A 24902-nucleotide genomic window follows, 5' to 3' on the forward strand; every position below is an offset into this window, starting at 1 on the left:
GAGGATGATACAGGAGGGGTGGCAATAAACCATAGCATAACTGAGGTTCACTGTATAGAGGGCATAATTATGTGTATGCAGGTGTACCTGGTTGTCTGTGTGTGCACCTTGCATGTAAGTGCCTGAGGGAGCCAGGAGAGAGCAACACATCCCCTAGAGCTGGAGTTGTAGGTCGTAGTAAGCCACCTGATGTGGGGGCTGGAAATTGAACTCAGATCCTCTGCAAAAGCAGTAAGTGTTCTTAACCTCTGAGTCACCCCTCTAGACCCTTCTAGAGACTTCTCACTGGTGGTGTTGAAACCTTCCAACAACTGCAGGGAAACAGAAAGCAGCCTTCCCATGTCAAAGTCAAGAAAACTGAGGCTTGGAGCTTAGCTGATCTCCAAGTTACTGAGTTAGGATGCGGACTTGGGAGTTTCTGATCCCTAAGGGGAGGCAGGAAGGAAAAAGCCGGAAACCAGGCCTGACCTGAAAGGATGGGTTCAGAGCACGGGTCGCCGGAATGTGCTGTCCTGACTGATTTGGCAGGACAGGTTTATTCAGGCGTGCACACAGGATACAGGAAGGAGGCTTCCTTCCGGGGTCTGACCTAACCTGAGTGGGGAAGACCCCATTTGGGAAGAGGAGATCAGGGTCCAGGGCACAGGAGCTGGCTGGACTCTGCAGATCCTCACAGTTTAAACAAATAACTTAAAACAAGCCAGTCATTTCTCGTTATATCAAACACCTCTGCCTTTGTCTCAGTGGATTCACTCGGAGTGGCTGGGCACCTTACCGACGTTGACTGAGAGGTTACGAGGCAGAGGGAAAGAGGCATCCAGGCTGTGAGTCCAGCACTCCAGATGCCACCCTGGTCTCAGTCAGTGCGAGATCTAGAGCTAATCAATTGTGTTCTCCCCGAGTCACAGACTCCTTCATTTCCCAGAGGAAGGGGCTTTAGTGGTTCTCACACGGAAGGGGACAGTGGATTTTCTAGGGATTATTCTGAATTAATGATCCATATCTCCACATGCAGGAGGAACACAAGGCTCTATGAAGAAGACAAAAGGTTCCAAATGCATTTCCCATCATACTGGCCAGGAAGGATTGCTTATTCTAGCACATTATGTTGTTTTGTTTTCAGACGGGATCTTGCTATGTAGCCAAGGCTGGCCTCAGATTCAAGGTCCTCTGCTTCTGCCACCCGAGTTCTAGGACTTCAGGTCGGTCACTGCACCCAACTCACATTAGTTCTTGAAAGAGAGCAAGGTGTCCACAGCCTGCCAGTCATCTTTGGACGAGGCCTCATGCTCTTTCATTAGGATGGCCACTTGCCCAGGAAGTTCCCACCGACAAGTGCTCCAAGTGTCTGAACAATGCCGCTTGCTCACATGCAAGCGTGGCTGACTTGTCACTGCCCTTCATGACACCTGAAGCATGCCGAAAAGGACTACGGTCACTATCTGTGGCCCACTGTTGGCTCTCCTCCCCAGGCAATGAGTCACAGGGAAAGACGGGCTCCCGTTCCTGCCAGAGCAGCTGACAACACCAGTGACCTGGTCCCCAGGTACAGAGTTCCAACCTTAGCTGGCGAGATGCTTGTGCCTGACCCCAGAGCAACAGGTGACAAGAGGGCAGGGGAGCTGGTCCCAGAGCCCAGGGCACTGAGTCCTTCCTGTGGCTGGACTCAGCACGGCCCTGGCTTGTCAGGTTTCCTGATTCCTCTCACACCCCCACAGTCTGGTTCTCCCGGCAATTCCAAGAGCTCTCAGATAAGCCAAATTCTAGCCCACTCTGCTTCTGTCAAAGCGGGAAAGTAGGTTTCTGCCTCTGTCCTCAAGGTGGCAGTGTGGTACACACTCCATGGCATGGTCATCCAACACCGTATCATATGCAGATCCCAAGAACACAAGTGAGAAGGCATGTCAACCTCACATACAGAGGAAGAGAATTTGGAGTGATACCTCCAATAACTAACAATTCTATAGTCTTTTAGTTTACATTGGTGGGGGGCTGGAGAGATGGCTCAGCGGTTAAGAGCATTGCCTGCTCTTCCAAAGGTCCTGAGTTCAATTCCCAGCAACCACATGGTGGCTCACAACCATCTGTAGTTTACATTGGTGGAATCTCCAGGCTCCTTTATTGCCTAGTATCCTTAAAAGTACGGGGTATTTGGGGTCAGAGAGATGGCTCAGCAGTTAAGAGCAAGCATCGCTCTTGAGCAGGACCCAGGTTTGATTCCTAGCATCTATACTAAGCAGCCTAAAACTGTCTATAAATTCAGCTCCAGAGAATCTAATGCCTCTGGCCTCCATGGGCATCCATATGTATGTTGATATACACACATCATTGGAAATAATAACATAAATCTTCACAAAGTAAGGGGTATGTCTTAGTTTGCTTTCTATTGATGTGGCAAAACACCATGATCCAAAGTTGGGTAGGGAAGGATTTAGTTCATCTTATAGCCCGCCATGGTGATGTCAGAGCAGGAATTCAAGGCAGGACTGAGGCAGAGACCATGGTGGAGTGTGCCTTCAGGCTTGTTCAGACTGCTTTCTTACATCACCTAGGTCCATCAGCATTGTTCATGATGGGCTAGTTCCTGTTACATCAATCATCAATAAAAAAAGATGCCCCGATAGACCAATCTAACGGAGACATTTTTCCAATTGAGGTTCCCTCTTCTCAGATGACTCTAGCTTGTGCTCAGTTGACAGAAACCAACCAAACAGAAAACTAACCAACACAGTTCTTGAGTCTTTTGCTTCAGCTGTTGGCTTTGGAGGTAAACTCCTAGGGCGGGGGACGTCTCTAACTCTCTTTGGTCTTTTAGTGCCTTTTCTGTCTCACGGATAGCGTTAGGTGTCTCCAGAATGTATTCCTATTTTCACTCCCTCCAGAGCTCTCCCCCCAGAGAGCGTTTTCTAAGACCCCAGTGGATTTTTGTGGTTAGTTTAAACCCCACCAATATTAACTCTACAGTCACCCCAGAACTTAATTTATAACAGTAGGAGACTAGCAATAATAACAACCCATAAGATAGGAAAAATATGACAATATTGTATAATGGTACTTATTGATTGCGTCTGAAATTTTCTATTAGTATTTCAGATTGTGGTTGACTAGGAATGAACTGTGGAGAGAGACAGCATGGATAAGGGAGCTCATGTACCCCTCCCCACTAAGCGAATTCCTGCTCCTGATGGGGAGTTTCCCAGGACACACACAACTATGCCAAAATCTTTGTGGACCCCAACTACTGCTTTTACTTTTTTCTCTAACTTTTCTCTCTTGCCCCAACTCGCTCCCCAGAAAGTAAGTTGGATTGAGTTGAATATAAAAGTCAACATGTTATTGGCTCCTCACAATCAGAACTTTGACCTTGTGGTCATTGAGACCCCACCAAGGTCCCCAGGCTTAAGACTGCATGAAACCAGGTAAGTGCCATTGCAGTTGATCTTGGATGTTACTTCTGGCTAACTGTGGTGGTGTGGATGAAAATGGCACTCATATGTTCAAATACGTCGTCCTCAATTGTTAGAACTGTGTGGGAAGGATTAGAAGGAATGGCCCTGGGGGAGGAGGTGTGTTGCTGGAGGTGGGCTTTGAGGTTTCAAAAGGCTATGCCATTCCCAGTTATCTCTCTGCCTCATGGTTGTGGATGAAGATGTGAGCTCTGAGCTGCTGCTCCAGCGCCATGCCCCCCTGCCTGCTGCCATGCTCCCACTGTGATGTTCACAGACTCACCCTTCGACATGGTAAGCCGCAAATAAACTCCCTCTTTTATAAGTTGCCTTAGGAGAGATGTCTTATCACAGCAATAGGAAAGTAATTAAGAGTAAACATCTCTGATGGATTCATTAAGGAACAAGTCCTCAAGAAATCTGCTACATACTTCTAGTGACCGACTGTGAAATTTCACGTGATTTAAACTTGCTGGGCAGCCTCTGTGGAAACCCCCTTCAGATGGGTGGTTGAGAGGAGCCGGATGCTTAGAAGATTACGTGGGGGAAAAATGTACTTCTTCTAAAACCAGAAGTCTTCCTACTCAGAGAAGATTCTTTCCCCTACTAGGAAAGTTGAGAACACAGTGCAGAATGGAATCTTAGCTTCTGGACCACAAAGGCCGTGGTGGGAGGACCTTCGAGAAGGGCTCTCTTGGGATTCTCACTGTGTGTTCCTTCCCCTCCCTTCTGGAACCATGAGAAAAAAAAACCAACAACAGCTTCTTGCCAACAATTGATAAAGAGAATATCACCACAGCCCTCACAACAGGAGAGTCAAGGACTTGAGTCCCACAACACGATGCTGTGTGGGCAAAGACAACATATCCAGAACTCTCTCTCCACCCACACAAGTGACTTGGCCTGCTACACACCTGTGAATCATTCCTATTGGCGCAATGATTGGGCATGTGTTTCCCTCTAGATAATCTTTAACCAGCACTGTGACAGCCAGCAGGGCCCACAGCTCTCTTGCTTGCCTCTCAGGTGTAGCGCTAAGCCAGCTGCTAAGTGGTCAGAGCTCAGCATAAAAAGAGACGAGCGCCAACCCCAAATATCTGACCAGCCAGAAGAACTGAGCGCAAGCCGTGGAGGACTTGAGTTTCATTCTGGGCAACTTGTCCATTTGAAAAGAGGAGAGGACTGACACCTTCCCTGGGATGGCTGACCCCTAGTGAGTGCTGTCAACCTGTGCATTTAGACATCCCAGACTGGCTGACATTCTCATGATAAACTCGCTGGGAAGAGAAGAGGATTGGGATGTTACTGGGCTCACTGTTTTAGCTAGATTGGCTGGCCATGAAGCCCCAGCACTTCCCAGTGCTAGGACTACAGGCACTTACTGCCATGTCTGGCTTCTTACATGGGTGCTGGGGACCAGAACCTGAATTCATCGTCTTCATACAGCAAATACTTTCCTGACTGAGCCATCGTCCTAGCCCCTCACGCGCCAGCATTAAGAAACGGTGCATCTCTGTGTGACTAGAAAATAAGTTAACAGTCTTGCTCTGTGCAAGTACATAATCCTCGAGAATTCCCTTCTTAAGTTTGTTACAGCAACAACAAATTCTCCAAGAGAGGGCAAGTCTCCCCTGAGAGAAGGTAAAATCCAAGGGAGGGAATCTGAAGAGCAGCAGGTTGTAAGGCTCCTCAGCAGGGCAGGGCATTGGCTGTCTTCCCTGCCTGCTCTCCTGGGACTGGACTTAGGGTGTCAAACAGTGCTGACCCTTCCCTCTCTAAGAACAAGAAAAAAATCCAGATTTCCAAGGTCTCACTGCTGTCCAGTGTCTCCCTCACCAGACACTGGAGGTTCCCTGCCTACTCTGAGGCCTGACAACTTTAAGGAGAGCAGGGAAGAAGGGGGAGTGCACGAAAGAGGTTCTAGGTCTTGGCACTGTGACACGGCCTTTGTAAGACAAGCAAACAATTGTTTCCTAAGCTCCCCTCACCCCCAGGGTTTATCCATGGAACAGCATAGGCAGGGGAGCAGAAGAGATTTCAGGGAAGGGCTAAGGAGAGATAAAAATAGCCCTGGCTTCAGAGTAGAACTCTAAGCCCTATTGAGGACATTTCCAGACAGTTTTTCCTTTGGCCCATCACTACAAGAAACTCTCGCATACCAACGGCGTACTAAGTTAACAGAGCAATGGACCCATGAGGCCTTCCAGGGGGCCCTAAGAGCCAGAGCAGGCAGGGCTTTGGGTCTACCACAAACCCGTCATCTTGGCTTAGAGAATTTCTTTCCCCTCAGGTCCCAGCTCCAAGACCCCAATCCTCCGAGGAGAGCTGTCCCAGGGAAGTGAACTCACCAGAGTCTCTTCTGCGTTCCCATTGGCTATCTCCACCACTCTCAGGGCAGGGTCCACTTTCACCTTGGCACGAGCCATGAACTGGATGACAGAGGAGCTGTCCTGTGGAAGAAATGGCACAGTTCATGAGACTCTGTTCAAACGACCTAGAGAATGATTCGCCCACGAGAGGGCCTATGAAGAGTTGAGCTCTCAGGGTTCCATGAAGATCCCAAGTGCATTCCATCACGCAAGTAGCAGCCTCCCATCACCGGTACCCACAAAGACATAGGCTTCCGGCCTCTCCTGCGAATCCCTTTGGATGGTGGAGGGCACAGAGGAGTCTGCATTTGCCAGTAAGGCACACATGCAAGCCTGCGTGCTGCGGTTTCCAAGGGGTGAGGGCCAGATAGCTGGTGATTGATACTGACATGTTCACAACGAGTAGAGGGTAAATAAAGCTGTTTAATTGTGTGCATTCCCCAGAAGGCATCTGATTCCCATTTTCTAGTCATCGTCTTCCCTGACCACAGCCCTCAGAACCATGAAGGTTTAGTTGTCCTTAACTCTTTCTTTGCTCTTGAAGGAAGCTCTCTGGAGGCCGAAGCCATTGCACATTCAAAGAGGGGTACCCGATGGAATGATGATGGGGTGGGGTGTGGGAGATAAACACCCAGTTCATAAATCAGGTCTAAGGGGAAAGAGGGGGATCTTGGAGACACTGCCTGTGAGCAGAAGCAGTTGGAAGCCTTGCTGTAGGCTAAGTTTCAAAGCCACAATCCAGATAACAAGCACATGACTCCAAAGCCAGGATGGAGAAGATGTGGGTTGGCAAAACTTGGGCCTCAGGACAGTGGATGCTGACTGTGGAGTCCCCTCGCTGTCCCTGCGGGATGGCTGGGCTCTGCCCGTCAGGTATCTTTAGTGTCTCCAGCTGCTCTGACTGAGTTCCTCTGTCACAGGAGGAAGTCACTAAGGTCAGAAATTTAATCCCTGGAGGCATATGCGTGTGGAATTCAGGGCTAAGCTTCTGGCAGCCCTGAATGTGTGTGTGTGTGTGTGTGTGTGTGTGTGTGTGTGTGCGCGCGCGCATGTGAGATGACTCTGGAAAAGTCTGTGACACAATGCTGTGGTGTCAGTTTCCGAAGACGAGGAGTGACATGGGCTCTCATGATGTGAGGCACCCCCTGTTGTGCGACCATGTAGCAGGAGGCCCTCACCAGAGGCGAACCTAAGCACCATGCCCTTGAACTTCCCAAGCCTCTAGGCCACTGAGACAAAGGAGCTTCTACTTATTTATACACTACCCAGTCCTGTGCTCCCTGTAATGCTAACAGAATAATGGGTGAAGGCCATCTCAGGATCAGCTGCCAACTTCGACCTACACTGATCAAATCTAACATTGTTATTAAAAATTAATGCTAATTATGTATATTTGTGTGTGGGGGTAAGTGCAGATGAGTTCAGGTGCCTGCAGAGGCCAGAAGAGGGAGGGCACTGGCTCCCCTGGAGCTGGAGTTATAGGCGGCTGTGAGTTGCCATGTGTGTGCTGGGAACTGAGCTCTGTCAGGTCCTCTGGAATAACGGTCAGTGCACTTAACTGCTGAGTTATCTCTCCAGTTCTCTCATCTTTTTTCTTCTTATCACCCCCTCCTTATTAAAAATACATTTATAATGCTTCTTGGAGGATGGTCACTCAGAATATTTATTTCATAAAATCTTCCAGCAATTTAATAGTTTTCCAAATTTGGTTTCCTGTATCCTCTGTTCATCTTACACTGAATTAACTACATAATTAATGTGGGTATGTTGGGGGTCATGTGCAGCCATGGCCTACAGGAGAGGTCAGTAAACAACTTTCATTGGTCAGTTTTCTGCTTGCATCATGTAGACTGTGGGGATGGAAGACAGGTAGACAGGCTTGGCCGCAAGTGCCTTTACCCGCTGAGCCATAAAGCTGTCCTCTGATAGTGTGTTTTATATTCTGAATCATGGTTATCACCACCTTAGATAGTAACGATGATAATGACGCTTAGGTTAAAGGCCACACAGATGAAGGGCTGGCATACAGCAGGCCCCTGGTGGCTGTGAAGAAGGCTCTAGGGACACTTCCAAAGAAATCCTATCCTCTGATGATTTAAAAAATCAGACCCAACATTTCAAATGAAAACTAGTTGAGGTTAAAACAATAAAACCTCAAATTCCCTTGTCTGGAGTCAGACTTTGAGGTCAAAGGAAAATAAACACAACTCTAGGCCAAGGCCAGCCACAAGGTCTTTGTTGCCCCAAATCCACAGGGAGACCCAATGGCCCAGAGACCATCTGGTCAACTTCCTAAAGACACCATGTTAAGGCCCAAGCCCGAAACACTGTTTCAGATTCCGAGGCAGCAGGAGTGGGATGTGGGGCACGTGGCTCCCAAGACAGTCTTGCCACAGGCTGCACTCTGGACCTAAGTTTCTGCTGGAGAACGAGCCTCCCAGAGCTGTCCCCTCCCTTGCCCAGGGCTCCACTGGTTTGGCTGATTCAACAGCAGTTACTGGGATGTGGTCCTTGGTAAGTATGGGAGGATTGTCATCCACAAGAATATTTCTGTTTCATAAAATCTTCTAGCAACTTAACAGTTTTGTAATTTTGGTTTCATGTATCCTCTAGTTATTTTATATTTAATTAGTGAATTAATTAATTTCGTGAGGGAGTGTTGGGGGTCATACACAGGCCATAGCCTGTACATCACTGGTCACTAGAGAGAAATACCGAATAACCACAGTTATGCTCAGCCCCTGTGATCGAAGGCCAAGCAGCAGCCATGGGACAGACAGAGAAGAGATGGCAGAGTGGTCGTCACTGCCAGTGCCATCACTCTGGGGACAAGTGAGCGACACGGGAAACACAGCTGTCAGCAGGCATGTATGCAGACTCCGGGGACCCGTGTAAGACAGGGACTCCTTAGAGGAGGAGGATAGAGCATAGCTCACACCTAGCTTCCTCTAACGTGGTCCTCTAGAAAGCGGGTACACCAGAGAAGCCCTGAGTGTGAGCCCGACTTCTCCAAACCAGTTTCCAAACTAGGGAGCCCAGATGATGTCCAGAGACGGTAGGAAAGCACACAGCGAAGCCGAACCCCATCCCCATGCCTGCATCTTCTCAGGCAGGCATCACTGCTGGGTCTAATTAAAGGCTGACCATGAAGTCAGCTGTACTCACCTGTGAATGGCTTTAAACACATCACGCGCAATTAATCTTTTCAAATAAAGACAAATAGGAACTCTGAGACTAACACGTGCATTTTACCTTTCTACCCAATTATTTCCATAGCATTCCGTGGCACAAAACCGAGCATTCTCAGAAAGCTCTTATCTTAAAATAAATCACAGTAAACCTCTATTAAGGGCTGCTGATTTGCTGACAGGGATTTGGAACCATATTTGATAAGCTCACAGTAGCAAAGTGATCTGTGGCTCACAAGTCTAACATCTTTGAGGAGATCGTTTGAATGAGCAATCAGGCAAACTAGGCTTCATGTGTCAAATCTGGCCCTCTGTTTGCTTGTGTTGATAAAGTTTTATTAGAAACACAGTCATGCCCTGCATTTGAATATTACCTTAGGGCTGCTGGTACAGTTGATTGGTTATAAATGACTTAATTAGCATGTGTATCTGTGCCACACACACCCCAATGTAGCTATGAATATGGATAGCCCAACACAAAATCAACTTATTCATAACATTGAGAGTTTGCTGTTTCATAAGTCAATGAACAGTCTCAAGCCTGATTTTATACATGATCATAATATGTTACAATGTCAAGAGATTGTGACATTCATAATTCTGGCCCATATGCCTAAAACAGCTCTTGCTATTTCTTGACAGAAAAGGCTGACGAGGAGTAGCCTGAGTGTGGTGGGGAACTGATCCCAGGGGTTCCAGGTAACCCCAATAGGTGGGCCGAGGGGACTCACCTTCTTCAGTATTTCTGTGTTCAGCAGCATGTACAGGTCGAGTGTGCGGCTCTCCTCTCTAGGCAGAGCGCTAAGGTTGCAGTGCACTGTCAGACAGGAACTCCCTGGCTTCTCACAGTCCTGAGGAGAAAATTTCCAGGTGGAATTAAGAGACGGACACAACCCAAAGCCATCTACAGAGCAAAGCATCTGTGATGGTGACCGTAGGATTTCAGGATAAAGAAATCAAGAGGAAGAGGTGGAGCCTGGGGAGCAGTTGATGGCAGACCCCACCCAGGATTCCACCCCCAGCTACAAAACACAGAGTAAAACAGGAATTAGGCGTGTCCAGTCACAACTCCATATGTCCCATAAAGTCACTTATGAAAAAGTGATTTTTAAACAATATAGCATGCAGGGAGGGGTTGGGTAACCTGAACTATCTCCCAATTTCTTCTGTTTGAAACTATGTCACACAATTCTATTACTGTTATTAGTATATAAATTGTACTGCTATAAAGAATAGCTTAAAAAAACCTCAACTATAACATACCCCAGCATATGCTCTGTCACGGCCAGAGGGTGGTGCAAGGGTTTCTGACCTCGTGGCACTAGAGCTGCTCACTAGCCTCTGGGGGAGACCACGACTAGGCAGGAAGTGGTTTCGTGGTTAATCCCACTGAAAAGTTGTATTTCACAAGGAGAATCAATTCTTCTCAAAAAGAAACATTTACATATCCTGATATTCTTTCATGAGATTTGAACAAGAATCCTTTCCAGCTACGATTAATTCCGTGTGAGCACATTCTGCAGAACACATCTCATTATTGCCTGTTTCTGGTGGGGCCTTAAAGAACAAAAGATCCTATGACACCTCAGGGGGACACACAAACTGCCAAGGGAAAGTTCATTCCCAATGATCAAGAAGGGACTTCCCTTTCATGTTTGAAGTGTATCTTTATAAGGACGTATATGTATGTATGTATGTACCCATGTGAATGAAGCTTCTCTCTTTATAAGCATGTATATGTATCCATGTATATGTACGTATGTGAAACTTCTCTTTCAGGGGACATTTTCAGCCTGACCTGGAGTTGTGCACAGCGTAAGTCAGATGCCACTATATCTAATTAACTATCCCCTAGGGCCTTGGCCACTCTAGCCACGCGTGTCAATGGTCAGCTTGACCCAATCTAGAGTCCTAAGAAGGCAGTCTCAATGAGGGACTGTCTAGATCAGGGTGGCCTGTCTCTACTATGCTGATTGATGTGGGGGACCTGCCCACTGTGGGTGGCACCTTCCCAGGCAGGGTGTCCTGAACTGTGTGACAGGAGAGAAAATGTGCTAATTCTTTCCTTTCTGTTTCTTTGCTATGGATGCCAGGTGACTAGGTTGTCATGTGACTTCTGCATGGGCAGTACCCTGGGAAATGTGGGCTAAAATTAACCTCTTTTCTCCTAAATTGCTTAGGCAAGGGTATATTGCCATAGCAAGAAGAAACAAAAGAACATGCTACAGAACATTTTTGTCACCTTCCTTAATTCTGAACTTCTTTTTTTTTAAAAAAAAAGAGATGTGTGCAAGTTAAAAAAAAAAGAGAAAATACAAACTTGATATCAAACGGTTATCAACGTGATATCAAACGGTTATCAACCTGATCTCAAACGGTTATCAACCTGATATCAAATTGTTATCAACCTGATATCAAACGGTTATCAACCTGATATCAAACAGCTATCAATCTGATATCAAACAGTTATCAACCTGATCTCAAATGGTTATCAATCTGATATCAAACAGTTATCAATCTGATATCAAACAGTTATCACCCTGGTCTCAAACAGGCTTCTCTGAGGGGGTGGGAGATGTGTATAAGCGAGGGTGGGGTGTGCTTAGGTGGAAGTAAGGAGCTAGAGAAATATAATCAGGATATGGGAAGGGGGGCTTTGGAAAAGCACTAAGGAGGTAAAGTGGTAGAAAGAACATGTTCATATATTTTACTCATGTTTTCACCTGGAGAACCACCCCCATCATGCTACAGAACATTTTTGTCACCTTCCTTAATTCTGAACTTCTTTTTTTAAAAAAAAATATTTATTTATTTACTATGTATACAATAGTCTGTCTACATGTATGCCTTCAGGCCAGAAGAGGGCACCAGACCCCATTACAGATGGTTGTGAGCCACCATGTGGTTGCTGGGAATTGAACTCAGGACCTTTGGAAGAGCAGGCAATGCTCTTAACCACTGAGCCATCTCTCCAGCCCCAATTCTGAACTTCTTATACACAAAATATTCCAGAATGTTCTTTCATTCTTGACTTCTTTCATTTGCTGTAACTTCTGTGAAACTTACTTGTGTTATATATAGTGTATGGAACATGAGTAGTTACATTTTCCCTTTCATTGTTCTATAATATTTCTGAGTATGATATACATAACTGTTTACTCATATCTGAATTGTTCTGATTTTAGCTACTATACAACTGCGTCAAATATTCCCATGCCTTTTAATAGCATATGCATTCACTTCTTGGAGGTAGACCCAGAAATGATGTATTTCTCTGGGTTGCAGAATACATATCTTTAATTTTAATAGACATTGCTAGGAGATTTTCCCGGGGTGTTGTGAAGAACTATGACAGTTTTTGCAGACCCCTTCTAGGAGGAGAAACCATTTGTGTCCTGCTTGGTGGGCTCTAAAGGTTTCCATTTAACGTCTTGATTGAAACCCTGGACTGAGAACTAGGATTTGATCACAGTCTTTGAGTCTTTTTGAGTCAGCTGATGAAAACCAGATTTGAGAAATAAGAAATGCCAAGCAGAAGACTGCCTACTGCCTAAGACGTGCCTTCCTTGTGAGGCCCACCCTCACGGTCCCAGCCACTGAGCAACTTCTTACCAACACTTTCCTTCCAGATTTGGTGAAGAAAGCAAATATGGTGTGGAAGATATTTTCTTGTTCTTGAGGGATGATGCAAGGGGTCGGGTTCCTCTGGAAAGAGCAGTTGCCCTTCTCTCGGCTCACCTAGAAATTGAGAGAGACCCGTGAGATCCAGCAAGCTAGGAACTGACCTAGAGTCACCCAGCCCAGCGGTGGAGCCCAAGTTTCCCTGCTACCATTCTCTACAAGGCAATGGTGCTTTGTGAGATGGGATCTTAACTGTTTCCCAGTCTGGCCTTGAACTCCTGCCTCAGTCTGCTTAGGGGCCAGGACCACAGGCTTGTACCACAGCTCTGGCTAAGAAGTATTTGAGGAAGAAGTTATGACAGGCAATGTGGCCATTAATTCTTCAAATAACTGAGCTGAGATGACACAGGACATGCAAGTAAATAGCTCTAACCGTCCATGTCCTGATTCCCAAGCTCATTCACACAATTCCTTTCAGACAGGCATTTAGGAAGCAAAGAAGTTCAAATGACTTGCTAACACAGTCAAGAGCCCTGGTTTGGAGCTCAGATCTTCTGGGACCTTAGTTCCATCAGCATATAAGTGGGCCTCAGGCATGGCCCACTGCTAGAAGTTTCTTGCTGTGGGGTGAATGCTTTTGAACACTGTAAAGATTTGTCGCTCCAGCTGGTTTAATAAAACGCTGATTGGTCAGTAACTAGGCAAGAAGCATGGATGGGGCAGCCAGACCAAGAGAATTCTGGGAAGAGGAAAGGCTCAGTCTGCTGTCACAAGCCAGACACAGAGGAAGCAAGATGAGAAAGCCTCACTGAGAAAAGGTACCAAGTCACGTGGTTAAACATAGACAAGAATTATGGGTTAAGTTGTAGTTAATAATAAGCCTGAGCTAATAGGCCAAACAGTTTATAATTAATATAAGCCTCTGTGTATTTTTTTGGGGACTGAACAGCTGTGGGACCTGGTGAGACAGAAACTTCTGACTACAGTTTCTAGAATGTTCCATGGAGCCACCAGGATGCTATAAAACCCCTCAAGATCTTGAGAGGTAAAAAGGGCATCAAGGATTTCTCTGGGTCCTCATTTCCACTCCAAGTGGAGTATCAACTCCATGGTGGGCACCTGAGATTTGGATACATGGGCTCTTCTGTTAGTCCATCTCTTTTCACTCTCGAGTATGTGGGGCTCCCCTCCCCCGCTTGTCCCTTGAGTGGACAGTGCTGAAGGCCCAGAGAGCACAGTCTCCTGCATAGAAGCTCTAGAGAAGATCCGTAGGCCTGGCCATCATTCCCCACATCTGGTCTGTACCTGGAAAGGCTCTGAGTCTTGCAGAACAGAATTACTGATCCTCACTAAAATCAGAGGTAGCCAAGGGGTTCCTCAGTGCTCCCAAACTGTTGCTTTGGGGTTCCAGTCAGGGAGAGGGATCTGATTGCCAGCCCACCCTAGCTGGTTTCACACACAAGCCCTCAGTGGGAGAGGATGGCACTGACATCGGCCACAGGTGCCAGCAGAGAGGGGCAGGGGCTGGGAGTGGCAGCTAAGAGGGTGAGAAACAGGTCTTGGTGTCAGCCTGGAGGGGCAGAGCTTGGAACACGACTTTGTCCACAGGGCATCTCTTGGGTGGCGTGCGAACAGGGAAGCGATGGTCAGACCATCTGATGCCTTGTGACAATCTGCCCTCAGAGGAATGCGGAGACAGGAAACAGAGAGCAAAGGCTAGTGGATGAAAACCTTGGCTGTTGTGCCCCTAACTGTGGTTAAATGGGAATCAATTTAATCATGAAATAACCCACTTTTCTGGGAGGGTCAGGGTTCTCTTGTTTCACCAAGATTATGAAGGCTCCCGGGGTGTCCATAGGGTCTGATTTGGAGCAGCTAAAATCCAGTCACTCAGTTCCTGACCAGGGTTACTGCAGGGTGGCATTCCTCTGGTCAGGATGGGTAGGTCACAGTCACGGACTATGGTAACACCCAAGACCAGCTTTGGACTCCTTTCTAATTTTAGCATTTGGTTCACAACAGTCCCACGGCACAGGGCCATTTTAAAGACGGAGATACAGACAAGAGGAAGGCAGAAGGACCCTTGAGAGCAGGCCACACCCCAGTATCCACAGCCCAGTACTAGGTGCAGCAGCAGAGGATGGAGCCAGGAAGGACAATCATCCGTTCTCTTTTTGCCCAGAATTCTCCACGGAGACTCATTCTGCCACTGCTTCCCCCGCCCCCACTCCCCAGCCAAAGGCTGACTCCTGGCAGCCCCTGGGAGGTGCAAGTGCCTGCAGGCGGGAGGCCAGGCCACTCTGTGCCGGCTCTGGGGTTGGAAGGGGAACAGAGTGCCCTGGAATGTTGCTTTTGGATGGCAGTTCCCAGATTGGACAGTTCTTGGCCTTGGCTGACAGATAAGGGACTTGATTCTCCAAGTGTGGTTGACCGTTAGTGGCAGCCTGCACCCAGTAAAAGGAACTTGAAGAGCAGATGCTACCCCACCGGTGTTTCTCTTACTCCTCCTTTCCCACTCTCCCTCTCACGTTACTGATATCCCCTGCCACCCTCAAAACTTACAGAGGAGAAAACTCCCAATTCTTATCTTCCTGGGACTGGCTGATTTCATCTACCATGATGATCTCCAGTTCCATCCCTTCCCTATGACTGACACACTTCCCTCATCTTTAAGGCTGAACACACCTCCCTATGTCTACACAACACACCTTAGATTGATGAGCATCTAGGCACGGTCTGTAACTTGACTATTGTGAATCACGTGGCACACTTTTGAAAACATGTGTGTCCATGTCTGTGTGCACGTGTGTGCAGAGGACAACCTTGCCATCAAAATACCACTGGGCTCAGGGAATCGAACTCAGGTCACCAGGCTTAGCAGCGAGCATCTTTACTTATTGAGCCATCTTCTTAGCCTGGGGTCACCTTATCTTTCGTTCGGTAGACAAGCAATCACTGAGACCCCGCCCCCACATGCTGGTTAATTTTGTCTAAGCGACACAAGTTAGAGAGCACTTGGGAAGAGAGAACTTCAGTTGAAAAAAAAAAAACCTCTATCAGATTAGCCTTGGGCAAGCCCACTGGGAATTTTCTTGGTTAATGATTGATGTGGGAGGGCCCAATCCACTGTGGGCAGTGGCGTTTCTGGAGCGGTGGTGCTGGGTGCTTCATGGCTGAGTGAGCCATGAAGAGCAAGGCAGGAACAGGACTCCTCTACGGCTTCTGCATCGACTCCTGCCTCCAGGTTCCTGCTCGAGTTTCTGCCTTGACTTCCCTCCATCGTGGACTGTAAGCTATAAACCAAATAAACCCTTTCCTCCCCAAGTTGCTTTTGGCCACAGATGTTTATCAAAGCAAGGAAAAGCACACTGGAATACCCTCAACTTGGCACTAGTCATCTTTGCTCATGGGAACATAGAGTGTCGGTCCTCTCTTGTCATGCTAAGCACACTCGGCTCTTGCTCAACAGCCGCATCTTGGGTTGGCTGGAGGGGCTGGCCCTGTGGCTTATGCCCGCTGCTCACCTCTGCCCACTCACTCCCATACTTTCCCAGACTGCTCCAGCCTGAATGCTTCCCACGCCAGGGCTGCTCCTCGGCAGGACCCCTGGGAGTTAGGGGAGGTCCGTGGCTATTGGAATTTGCACAAAAGAACTTACCAAACCCACAACCAGGGACAAGAGGACATGGGGCACATTGTTGAGGTTGGATTCTGCCAAAGCAGTTATTGAGGGTTTTCTTTTATTGTCTGTCCCCTCAAAACCCTGACCTCAAAGAAAACACAGCAGAAGCTGAAAACCAGGAGATTGGAAGCGATGTGGGAGACTGGACTGTGGAGTCCAAGAGGACACAGGTATCACATGGTGGGACAGTCGTCCTGGGCAAGTGGCTGGACGCCGCTAAGGTATCAGACGTTAGTGTCCTGTCTACTCCAAGTGGTCTCACTTCATGAAACATGGGGTTTGAAGCCTGAATTGAGGCTCACATCTTGGTGATGACACTGCCAAGGAAAGCTGGCCCTTCCTTTGGACATCACCAGCCTCTGTCCCCAGGTGGAAAAAGGATGGTGTACTATGCTGTGGTTAGAGGAAACAGGACATTTCCATGTGTGAAACTCAGGACCACAGTGTCTGTTGTGGACCTAGAGAAGTTGCTTGTGGTTGGGCTAGCCTTGGACAGAAGGGCCTTAGACAGCCCTTCTACTCTCCTCCAGACTGGGGCTGCTGGCATATAGCATCACATAGGGCTTGCTTTTCTAGCTCCATCCTCAAGCCCTTCTCCCTGGGAGCCAGGTGTAGTCTGTGGGCCTCTCTAAGCTGAGTCTAGACATAAAAGATAATCCTAGTTCACACGAGGCACTATTGTAACAGCTGGGACACACTGGATCCTTGCAACATCTGCGTGCAGGGATTACTGTTGTCAGAATGGAGATCATATGACTGTCAAATAGGGGCTTGAAAACGGTGATTTAATTAATATATAAAAACAACATATTTGTGAGCAAGCATGGTATGGGTTTTGTGTATGTGTGTGTACTCAGGTTTTACAAAGGCCAGAAGAGGGCATTACCCCAGGCAGTTGGAGTTCTAGGTAGTTGAGAGCCACCCAATTGTGTGCAGGAAGCAAATTCAGTCTCCTCCCTGCTATTTCTCTAGCAGTCCCCTCTGCCCGTGCGTGAGCTTTCAGAATGGGAATACAACGTGTGAGGCTATCATCTAGCACCTGGAGTGTCCATCACCTTGGACATCCATCCTCTGTGCTGGGGACATTCAGCATCTCCTCTGTATGCGGTCTTCTTGCACCTCATCCCTATTTGACCATTTCTTCCTCCTCACCCTTTCCCCCACCCATCCCAGGTTCTGGTGGCTGCTGTCTCACCTACAACGGTGACATCAGCTTCCCCAGCTCCCACTTGGTGAGAACATGTGGATTTTCCTATTCCACGTCCTGTTCACTTCATCTAACACAATATCCACCCACTTCGGCCATATTGCCACAAGGATGTCATTTTTGTTAGGGCCAAATAATACCCCACTATTAAAATGGGCTGGTTCTGAGAGTGGAGTTGGGGGTTTGAACAGATTTAAGAGTGAGACAGACATTTATCAGAGGTGTGCCAGGCAAACTGGGCCACGGAGTCTCTTATTTGCCACCCACACCTTATAGGCGTGAGGGTCTGAGGGCTTAGGTGACCTGCCCTGTGCCTATAGCTCTGAGAGCTCACAAAGCCCAACCCTAGGATCCCTGTGGGGTGTTCCCTGGCCACTCCGTTTCTGCAGCACCCAGGCTCTGCAGCTCTACACACTGATCTCACACACCCCACCACTACAGTCTGTCATCCCCTCCTCAGAGCAGGACCCCCTGCAGTGACTCAACCATTTCCACAAATTCCTCCCCTGGCTAGGAAGGCAGCCCCCACTGTGGCCTGCATTCCTGACCCAGAGGAGCTGGCAGGCTCCTGTGGATCCTGAGGAGGGGAGGAAATCCAGGGAGAAGGGAAGAGCAAAGCTGGAAGGGAGCATACAGTGGCCTTGAGTTCAGTCTGGGACAAGCGTCAGATAAAGGCTGGAGAGCCAGCCTGAGCAGAGGGCTCCTGCCATGGTGTGGACGTGTCCTCACAGTCACGGGTTGGTGTGCCTGGAGATGGGACCTCAGAGAGGTCACGTGGGGCTCTGCCTTCATAAATGAATTAATCGATTCAAGCACCACAGGGCTGGTGGGTTATCATGAGATTGCTGTCTCTATCTCTCTATCTATCTATCTATCTATCTATCTATCTATCTATCTATCTATCTATTCTGTCGGACAGTGGTCTTGTACTCTGTAAAGATTTGTCACTTGTACTGGTTTAATATAATGCTGATTGTCCAGTAGCCAGGCAGAAAGTATAGGTGGAGCAGCCAGAATAGGAGAATTCTGGGAAGAGGAAAGGCTCAGTCTGCAGTCATCACCCAGATCCAGAGGAAGCAAGATGAGAACGTTGCACTGAGAAAAGGTACCAAGCCACGTGGCTAACACAGACAAGAATTGTGGGTTAATTTAAGATGTAAAAGTTAGTTAATAAGAAGCCTGAGTTAATAGGCCAACTAGTTCATAATTGATGTAGGCTTCTGTGTGTTTCTTTGGGACTGAACAGCTGCGGGACTGGGTGGGACAGAAACCTCATCTGTCTGTCTGTCTGTCTGTCTATCTATCTATCTATCTATCTGCCCATCATCTATCATCCGTTCATCCATCCACCCACCCATCTGCCTGTCTATCTACCTACCTACCTACCTACCTACCTACCTGAGACAAGGTCTCACTCTGTAGCCCCGACTGTCCTAAAAGTCACTATGTAAATCAGGCTGGCCTTCCGCAGGGATCTGGCTGCCTCTGCTTCCTGAGTGCTGGACTAAAGGCGTGCGCCACTGTGTGTGCAGAGACAGCTGTCATTAACAGGTGACCCTCACCACCATTACCCTGCAACAAGAACCCCCGAGGCACTGTGCCAGCCCTGTACCCCTTGATTTTGTGGCTTCTGAAACCATCTGCAAACCTCTGTTCTTCATATTGTTAACCACTTTGGACAACGGAACAAGGGGCTTGCAAGCAAATCAAATCTTAGGACTGGGGTGGTTCTGTAGGAGGATGCAGGAGCCAATGAAGGCTCTGAACCAAAGCGGAGGATGTGTGAGCTGAGGTGTGCGGATTAACCTGCCTCAGTGCTGAGGAATGACGTCTACTCAGGCCTGTAGTATCCTCACACTTCTTTTTCTTTTCTTTTCCTTTCTTTCTCTTTCTCTCTCCTTCCTCTTCCTTCCCCTCCCTCCCTCCCTTCCTAGCTCTGGCTGGTTTGGAACTCACTCATTAAGTAGACAAGGCTGGCCTTGAACTCACAAAGACCCACCTGCTCCTGCCTCCTGAGTGTGCACCAACATACCTGGCCTTTCATTTTAACCATGCATCTGAGACCTGATGCCTCTTTGTATCAGCTTTAGCCCACTCTCCTGATCACACACTGGCTGGGTGGGGTGTCACAGAGAACGTCATCAAACTGTACCGGGCTCCACACTCTGGTGCGCAGTCAGTGATAGGCAATTGGAAGCCTGGATGAACCGAACATCACTTAGGAGCTCCGCTTGGAGTCACCCTCGATGCAGTCCTCAAATGAAGCTGACTAAAAGTAGCCCAGAGCTTACTCGATGGAGGAGCACAGGTTCGCTTTTTTCAAGAACATATGTTTCCTGTTAACCCACGTCTCTCTGTCAGCCGACATTCTGCTCCCTGTTACTTCCCTGGGCCCCTCCCCCACGTATCACATTACATAAGCACAGCTGATGGCAACTGGGTAAACATGACCAGCCCCACGACTTAACTGCTGGGCCTCTCCGAATTCTCTGAATTCACACACCCTTTGAGATGGGAAACCCGGAGAATGTTTTGAATGCCAGCTCTGCTAATTCAATTACCACCTACCCGCCTACTCTGGCAAGGGAGATATCAGAAGACACGGTGACCCCCATCCACCACAAGGGGCTTACTGGGCTCCAAAAGGGTTGTGGCGGTATTCATTTTAGGACTCAGTAAAACGCTTGAGAAATTGGTTAATTACACCTGACCTAACATAAATGAGGCAATTACACTTTGTTCCATTCAGCAAAAAGTGAACTACATTTATATTCCTGTCTACCTGTGTTCAATTACATCGCTGTGCACGACTCCCAGGTGTTTCTCGGTAGTGTCTGACAAGTAGCCAAAAGACGACATCGTTTTCCTAACGACCCTAAGGCTCGTGTGTTCAGTATCCACTTCAAGCCGCACGGTGCTGTAGACCCAGACAGAGTCAGAAAATCAGTCACCCCTGGTTTGTTCTGCTTTTCCAGCTATGACAGGGTGACTTAATGCAAGGCCAGAGACCAAAATAACAGTCTTGGTGAGTTCCTGATTGGGGGTGCATCTAGCTGTATGTTACCCACATTTTCAATGGTTGAGAACACAACTTCTGAGTGTCGGTGTCCCACCACTGAAAAGTAATGGGGAGCTCAGCCGTGGATCCCTACACTTTTGTGGAAGACTCCTCCTTGCTTAGCAGTTTGACATGCGGCTCTGTGTATGTATGTACACATTTTTATACAAGTACATGTGTGTCAATGTGTGTGTGTATGTGCACACACACACCAGGGGTCAGGGGTCTTTCTCAGTCATTTCCCCTCCGTATTCTTCTGAGACAGGGTCTCTCAGTGAATCTGAATTCACTGGCTCAACTAGAATAGTTGGCCAGCATGCCCCAGGGGTTTACTTGTCTCTGCCCGGCCAGCTCTGGGGTTCTGCTGCACACTGCTATGCTTGGTAGATGCTGGGAATCTGAACTGAGTTTCTCATGCTTGTGTGTCTAGCCACTTACTGAGGGAACCACATCTCTAGCCCTGCGTTCTGGTCCTTCTGATATTTATTCTTACATGTAGCTAGAGGTCCCAACACACCAATAATCCCAAAAAGGGAAGTTGTTCCCCTCATCACAAGCTCAGTGAGGTAAGGGGACGGGAGGCTCTAGCTTTGGCTAGCTCTGCCCCCCAGAGCTCCAGATCTATATCAGCAAGGACCTCAGATACACAGTTTTGTCGAAATGGAACGGACACGAAGGCGTATAACAGCTGTCCCCGGTAACAGCCCACTTGAAAACTGCAGAGTTGGAGACAGATCAGGAACCCCAGAATAGCCTAGTGTCTTTTAATTCTACAAAGAAGAAGACACTATCCTTATTATGCTCATTTGTGTGTGCGGCTTGGCAACAAGGACCTTTACAGCTTACTGGCCCAAGAGACTCAATTTAAAACCCTGAAACTGTTGTAACTTTGATTCTAACTGAAAACCATCTTCTAAAGAAAATACTTTTCTTCTCAGCTGTTTCCCGATCCCCAAAGGCCATCTCACCGGGGAAAGATGTGTTCTGTTTGTTAGGTCAGGAGGTCACCGAGACCAAAGATGAGACAGAAAAGGAATGAAGCCTTGACATCAACGCTCTGTAAAGTGGAGAGCACAGCCTCCCTGGGAGGCGGCCATCTCTCATGTTACAGGAGAATGCCTTTTATTTACACCAGGCTTAGGGCTGGCTAGTGCAAGGCTTCACCCTAAGTTCTGAGCTCCTTCTTCCCTCTTTGTGGGGATGAACCAACATGCTGGAGATTCAAGAGTGCAGGCCACGCTGGGCTCTTTATAAAAGAGAATTCATTTACATGTAATCAGAGAAAGGCAGGCCCCAGAGGAGGCCCGTTTCACGGGCACGGGACGGCCTTTCCTGGACTTAAAGTGCTACAGATGGGAAGCAGTTTTAGAGACGAAGTGACGCGGAAGAATTTCCAGATGTGGATGGACTGTCTGCAGTGTGATGCGGAAGAATTTCCAGATGTGGATGGACTGTCTGGAGTGAGAGACTGAGGCGTAAATACATCACCTGAGCACCTGACAGGCAGGCAGGCCAGAAACGCTCGCCTTCCACAGATAAGGAGACACTTTGGAAGCAGGAGCTCTGCTGATCTGGATGACGAATGACCCTGTCACCTCCGCCCCCGCCCCCACCCAAAGGGACACAACACAGACCTTGGGGCTGTATCAGTTTGTTTAAATTCCAGTCTCAGCTCTTGGATTCCTCTACATGGACAAAGCTCACATCCATCCAGCTTTGAGGGGTTCACTCTGCACCTGTCTATCAGATGATCCCCTTCTATCAGAAGCCCCGTGACTACCTCTTGGATGCCACCTCCCGTCACATTTTAGCTAACCTCTCAGATGGCTTTTCAGAGGTGTGCACGTATCAGAGCTGTGGAAGGGGCACTGGGAACTGCTTCATTTGCTCTCCGGTTTCAAGGAGCTCAGGGAAGTGTAAGGTGTGCCTCAGGCCTAATGTCCAGGAGACTAAAGAGGAGGCAAAGGTGGGTCCCCAGCGGCCAGGAGACTATTACGTCTCAGGGGCTGGTAATGCCAAGGCGATTCCTTTTGGTCAGAAGAAATTTGGGGTGCATGTGAGAAAACTATCCCCCACTTGTGTGTGTGTGTGTTTCTGAGGCACACTCAATTAGGCCTCAGCAGGTCAAATGAGAACCATGTGTTTCTCGGCAGTGGCTGATGAGCTCTGTTTATCCTCAGTGAAATTTCTGTTACGGACTTCTTAACAACCCATCCTGCCTGCACCAGCGAGCCCGGGGTCATGTTTGTTTTCAGGGATGAAAGGAAATTGACTGTTTAATTACCTACTTTTAAGGCCTATTCATGTTGGGAACCAGAAGATACATGCCACCTAAGCAGCCGCAGTCCAACTGGTCTACCCGATGGCAGGGAGGCGCCATGGCAGCTGGAAGCACAGGACATTCAGGCCCCAGGAAAAGGACAGGCACCCTCGGCCAGCAGGGGAATGGCACTGCTGGCTTGATTTACTCTTGATGTCCACACAGTTCAAAGGTGAGTTTCTGGCCTGTACCATATCCACACATGCCCGTACATGTCCACACATGTGTCTATACATGTCCCAGACTGGCACTAGTCTCCACCTCCCAGAGTATGTGAGTGGATCACAGACACATTGTAGGAACACACGCTTTTGCCTTCCGGCCAAGATCACATAGATCAAGTGCCCAGAAATGTAATGATCACTCTAGAATTCAATCCATCATGTCTCCTTAACTATTGCTGAAGAATTCAACCAAACATTTCCCTTCTTTAAAGTATTTAACTCCTGTTGAGAAAAAAAAAAAAACGATTAAACCTTATCCTGGCCTATTTCTGAACTTTACTGTGTGACATATCTATATGTACATACAGAAGAAAAAGAGAAAAAGTGGTTTAGGGCCACTGACAAGACCGGCTGATGTGTAAGGAGGGCCACGAGGAAACACAATCACATAACAACTGTCCCCGGAGTTCGTGGATTATGAGCTGTCGCCAGGCAGAGGTTCAATCTGACTGGAAAATGTCACCTTCCTTTTGATTCTCAGACTGAAATTAGTGCAACTTTTGCTTGTGGATGAGTGGAACTTTCCAAAATGGCTCTACTTAGGGATTCTCAGTGAACACAAACTTCTCAGATTTTTAGGACATATGGAGCAACCTTGAAATGAGTGGTTTTCAACCTTTTGTATGCTGCAACCCTTTAACACGGTTCCTCATGTTGTGGTGACCCCCAATCATAAAATTATTTTATTGCTACTTCATAATGGTAATTTGATACTGTTATAAAGTGTAATGTAAATATCTGATATGCAGGCTATCTGATAAGTGACCCCTATAGGGTCGCGGCCCGTAGGTTGAGAACTGCTGCTCTAGATATACTGTGAAGTGTATTGACAGTTAAGGGTCTATCTCTCAAGCACACAACGGAAAAAATTATGTCTGGTGTTGGTGTAGCTGACATGGGCAGTTGTGATGGTTTGAAAGAAAGTAACCCCAAGGGAGTGACACTTTTGGTGGTGTGGCCTTGTTGGAGGAAGTGTGTGACTGTGGAGGTGTGGAAGTCTCATATATGCTGAAGAAAATGCCCAATGTCAGCAATTCCTGCTGCTTGCAAGATGTAGGACTCTCAACTACTTCTCCAGCATCATGTCTGCCTGCATGCCACCATGTCTCACCATGATGATAATGGACTGAACCTCTGAACTGCAAGCCACCCCAATTAAATGTTATCCTTTATAAGAGTGGCCGTGTTTGTGGTGTCTCTTTACTGTAATAGAAACCCTAACTAAGACAAGAGTTGGTACCAGGGACTGGGGTACTGCTGTGATGAATCTGACCATGTTTTTGTTTGGAGGAATTTGGACTTTGGTTCTTTGGGTTAGGAAAACAGAGGAATGTGTTAGGCACTGTTTAATGGTCCATACTTAATGGTCCACACACTAGGGCCGTAATGGAAGACAGTGGTGCTGAGAATGATTTGAACTGTGGAAGGCTGGCTCAAGAGGTTTCATAGGAGAAGAATATTAATATGTGGACCAGAGATCGTTCTTGTGATATTTTGGTGAAGAACATGACTGCCTTTTGCCCTCGTCTGGAGTCTGCCTGAGGCGAAAGTGAATCTCAAGACAGCCTAGTATAGACAATGTTGTGTGGTTATCAGTAGTAACGCTAACGGAGATTTATAATAAAAAGGAGCAAACTGAGCAGTGTGAGTTACAAAATGTAAAATTTAAGAAGAAAAGGAGCACCAAAAAACAGTTTGGAACTAAATCTTGTGTTTAAGGAGATAAACAGATTAAGAGATGGAATACAGAGAGTGGTGATCTCAGGGCAAGATCCCACTCAGCTAAG

At 47.6% G+C, this 24902-nt stretch overlaps 1 protein-coding gene across 2 annotated transcripts in view; it reads right to left on the bottom strand.

Annotated features, from left to right (window-relative positions):
- Positions 1–24902, bottom strand: part of Itga9 (integrin subunit alpha 9) — a 307443-nt gene that overhangs the window by 20785 nt on the left and 261756 nt on the right. For both annotated transcript variants that reach the window (XM_041677309.1, XM_041677310.1), the window contains 3 exons: positions 12616–12741; positions 9735–9854; positions 5795–5896 (listed from right to left, as the gene is read on the bottom strand). In XM_041677309.1, coding sequence (XP_041533243.1) covers positions 5795–5896; positions 9735–9854; positions 12616–12741 — 348 coding nt within the window. The remainder of the gene's footprint in view (positions 1–5794; positions 5897–9734; positions 9855–12615; positions 12742–24902) is intronic.

This window comes from Microtus oregoni, unplaced genomic scaffold (assembly GCF_018167655.1).
Source record: "Microtus oregoni isolate MIOR12 unplaced genomic scaffold, Mior012 000028F_ref0000031, whole genome shotgun sequence".
Lineage (NCBI taxonomy): Eukaryota > Metazoa > Chordata > Mammalia > Rodentia > Cricetidae > Microtus > Microtus oregoni.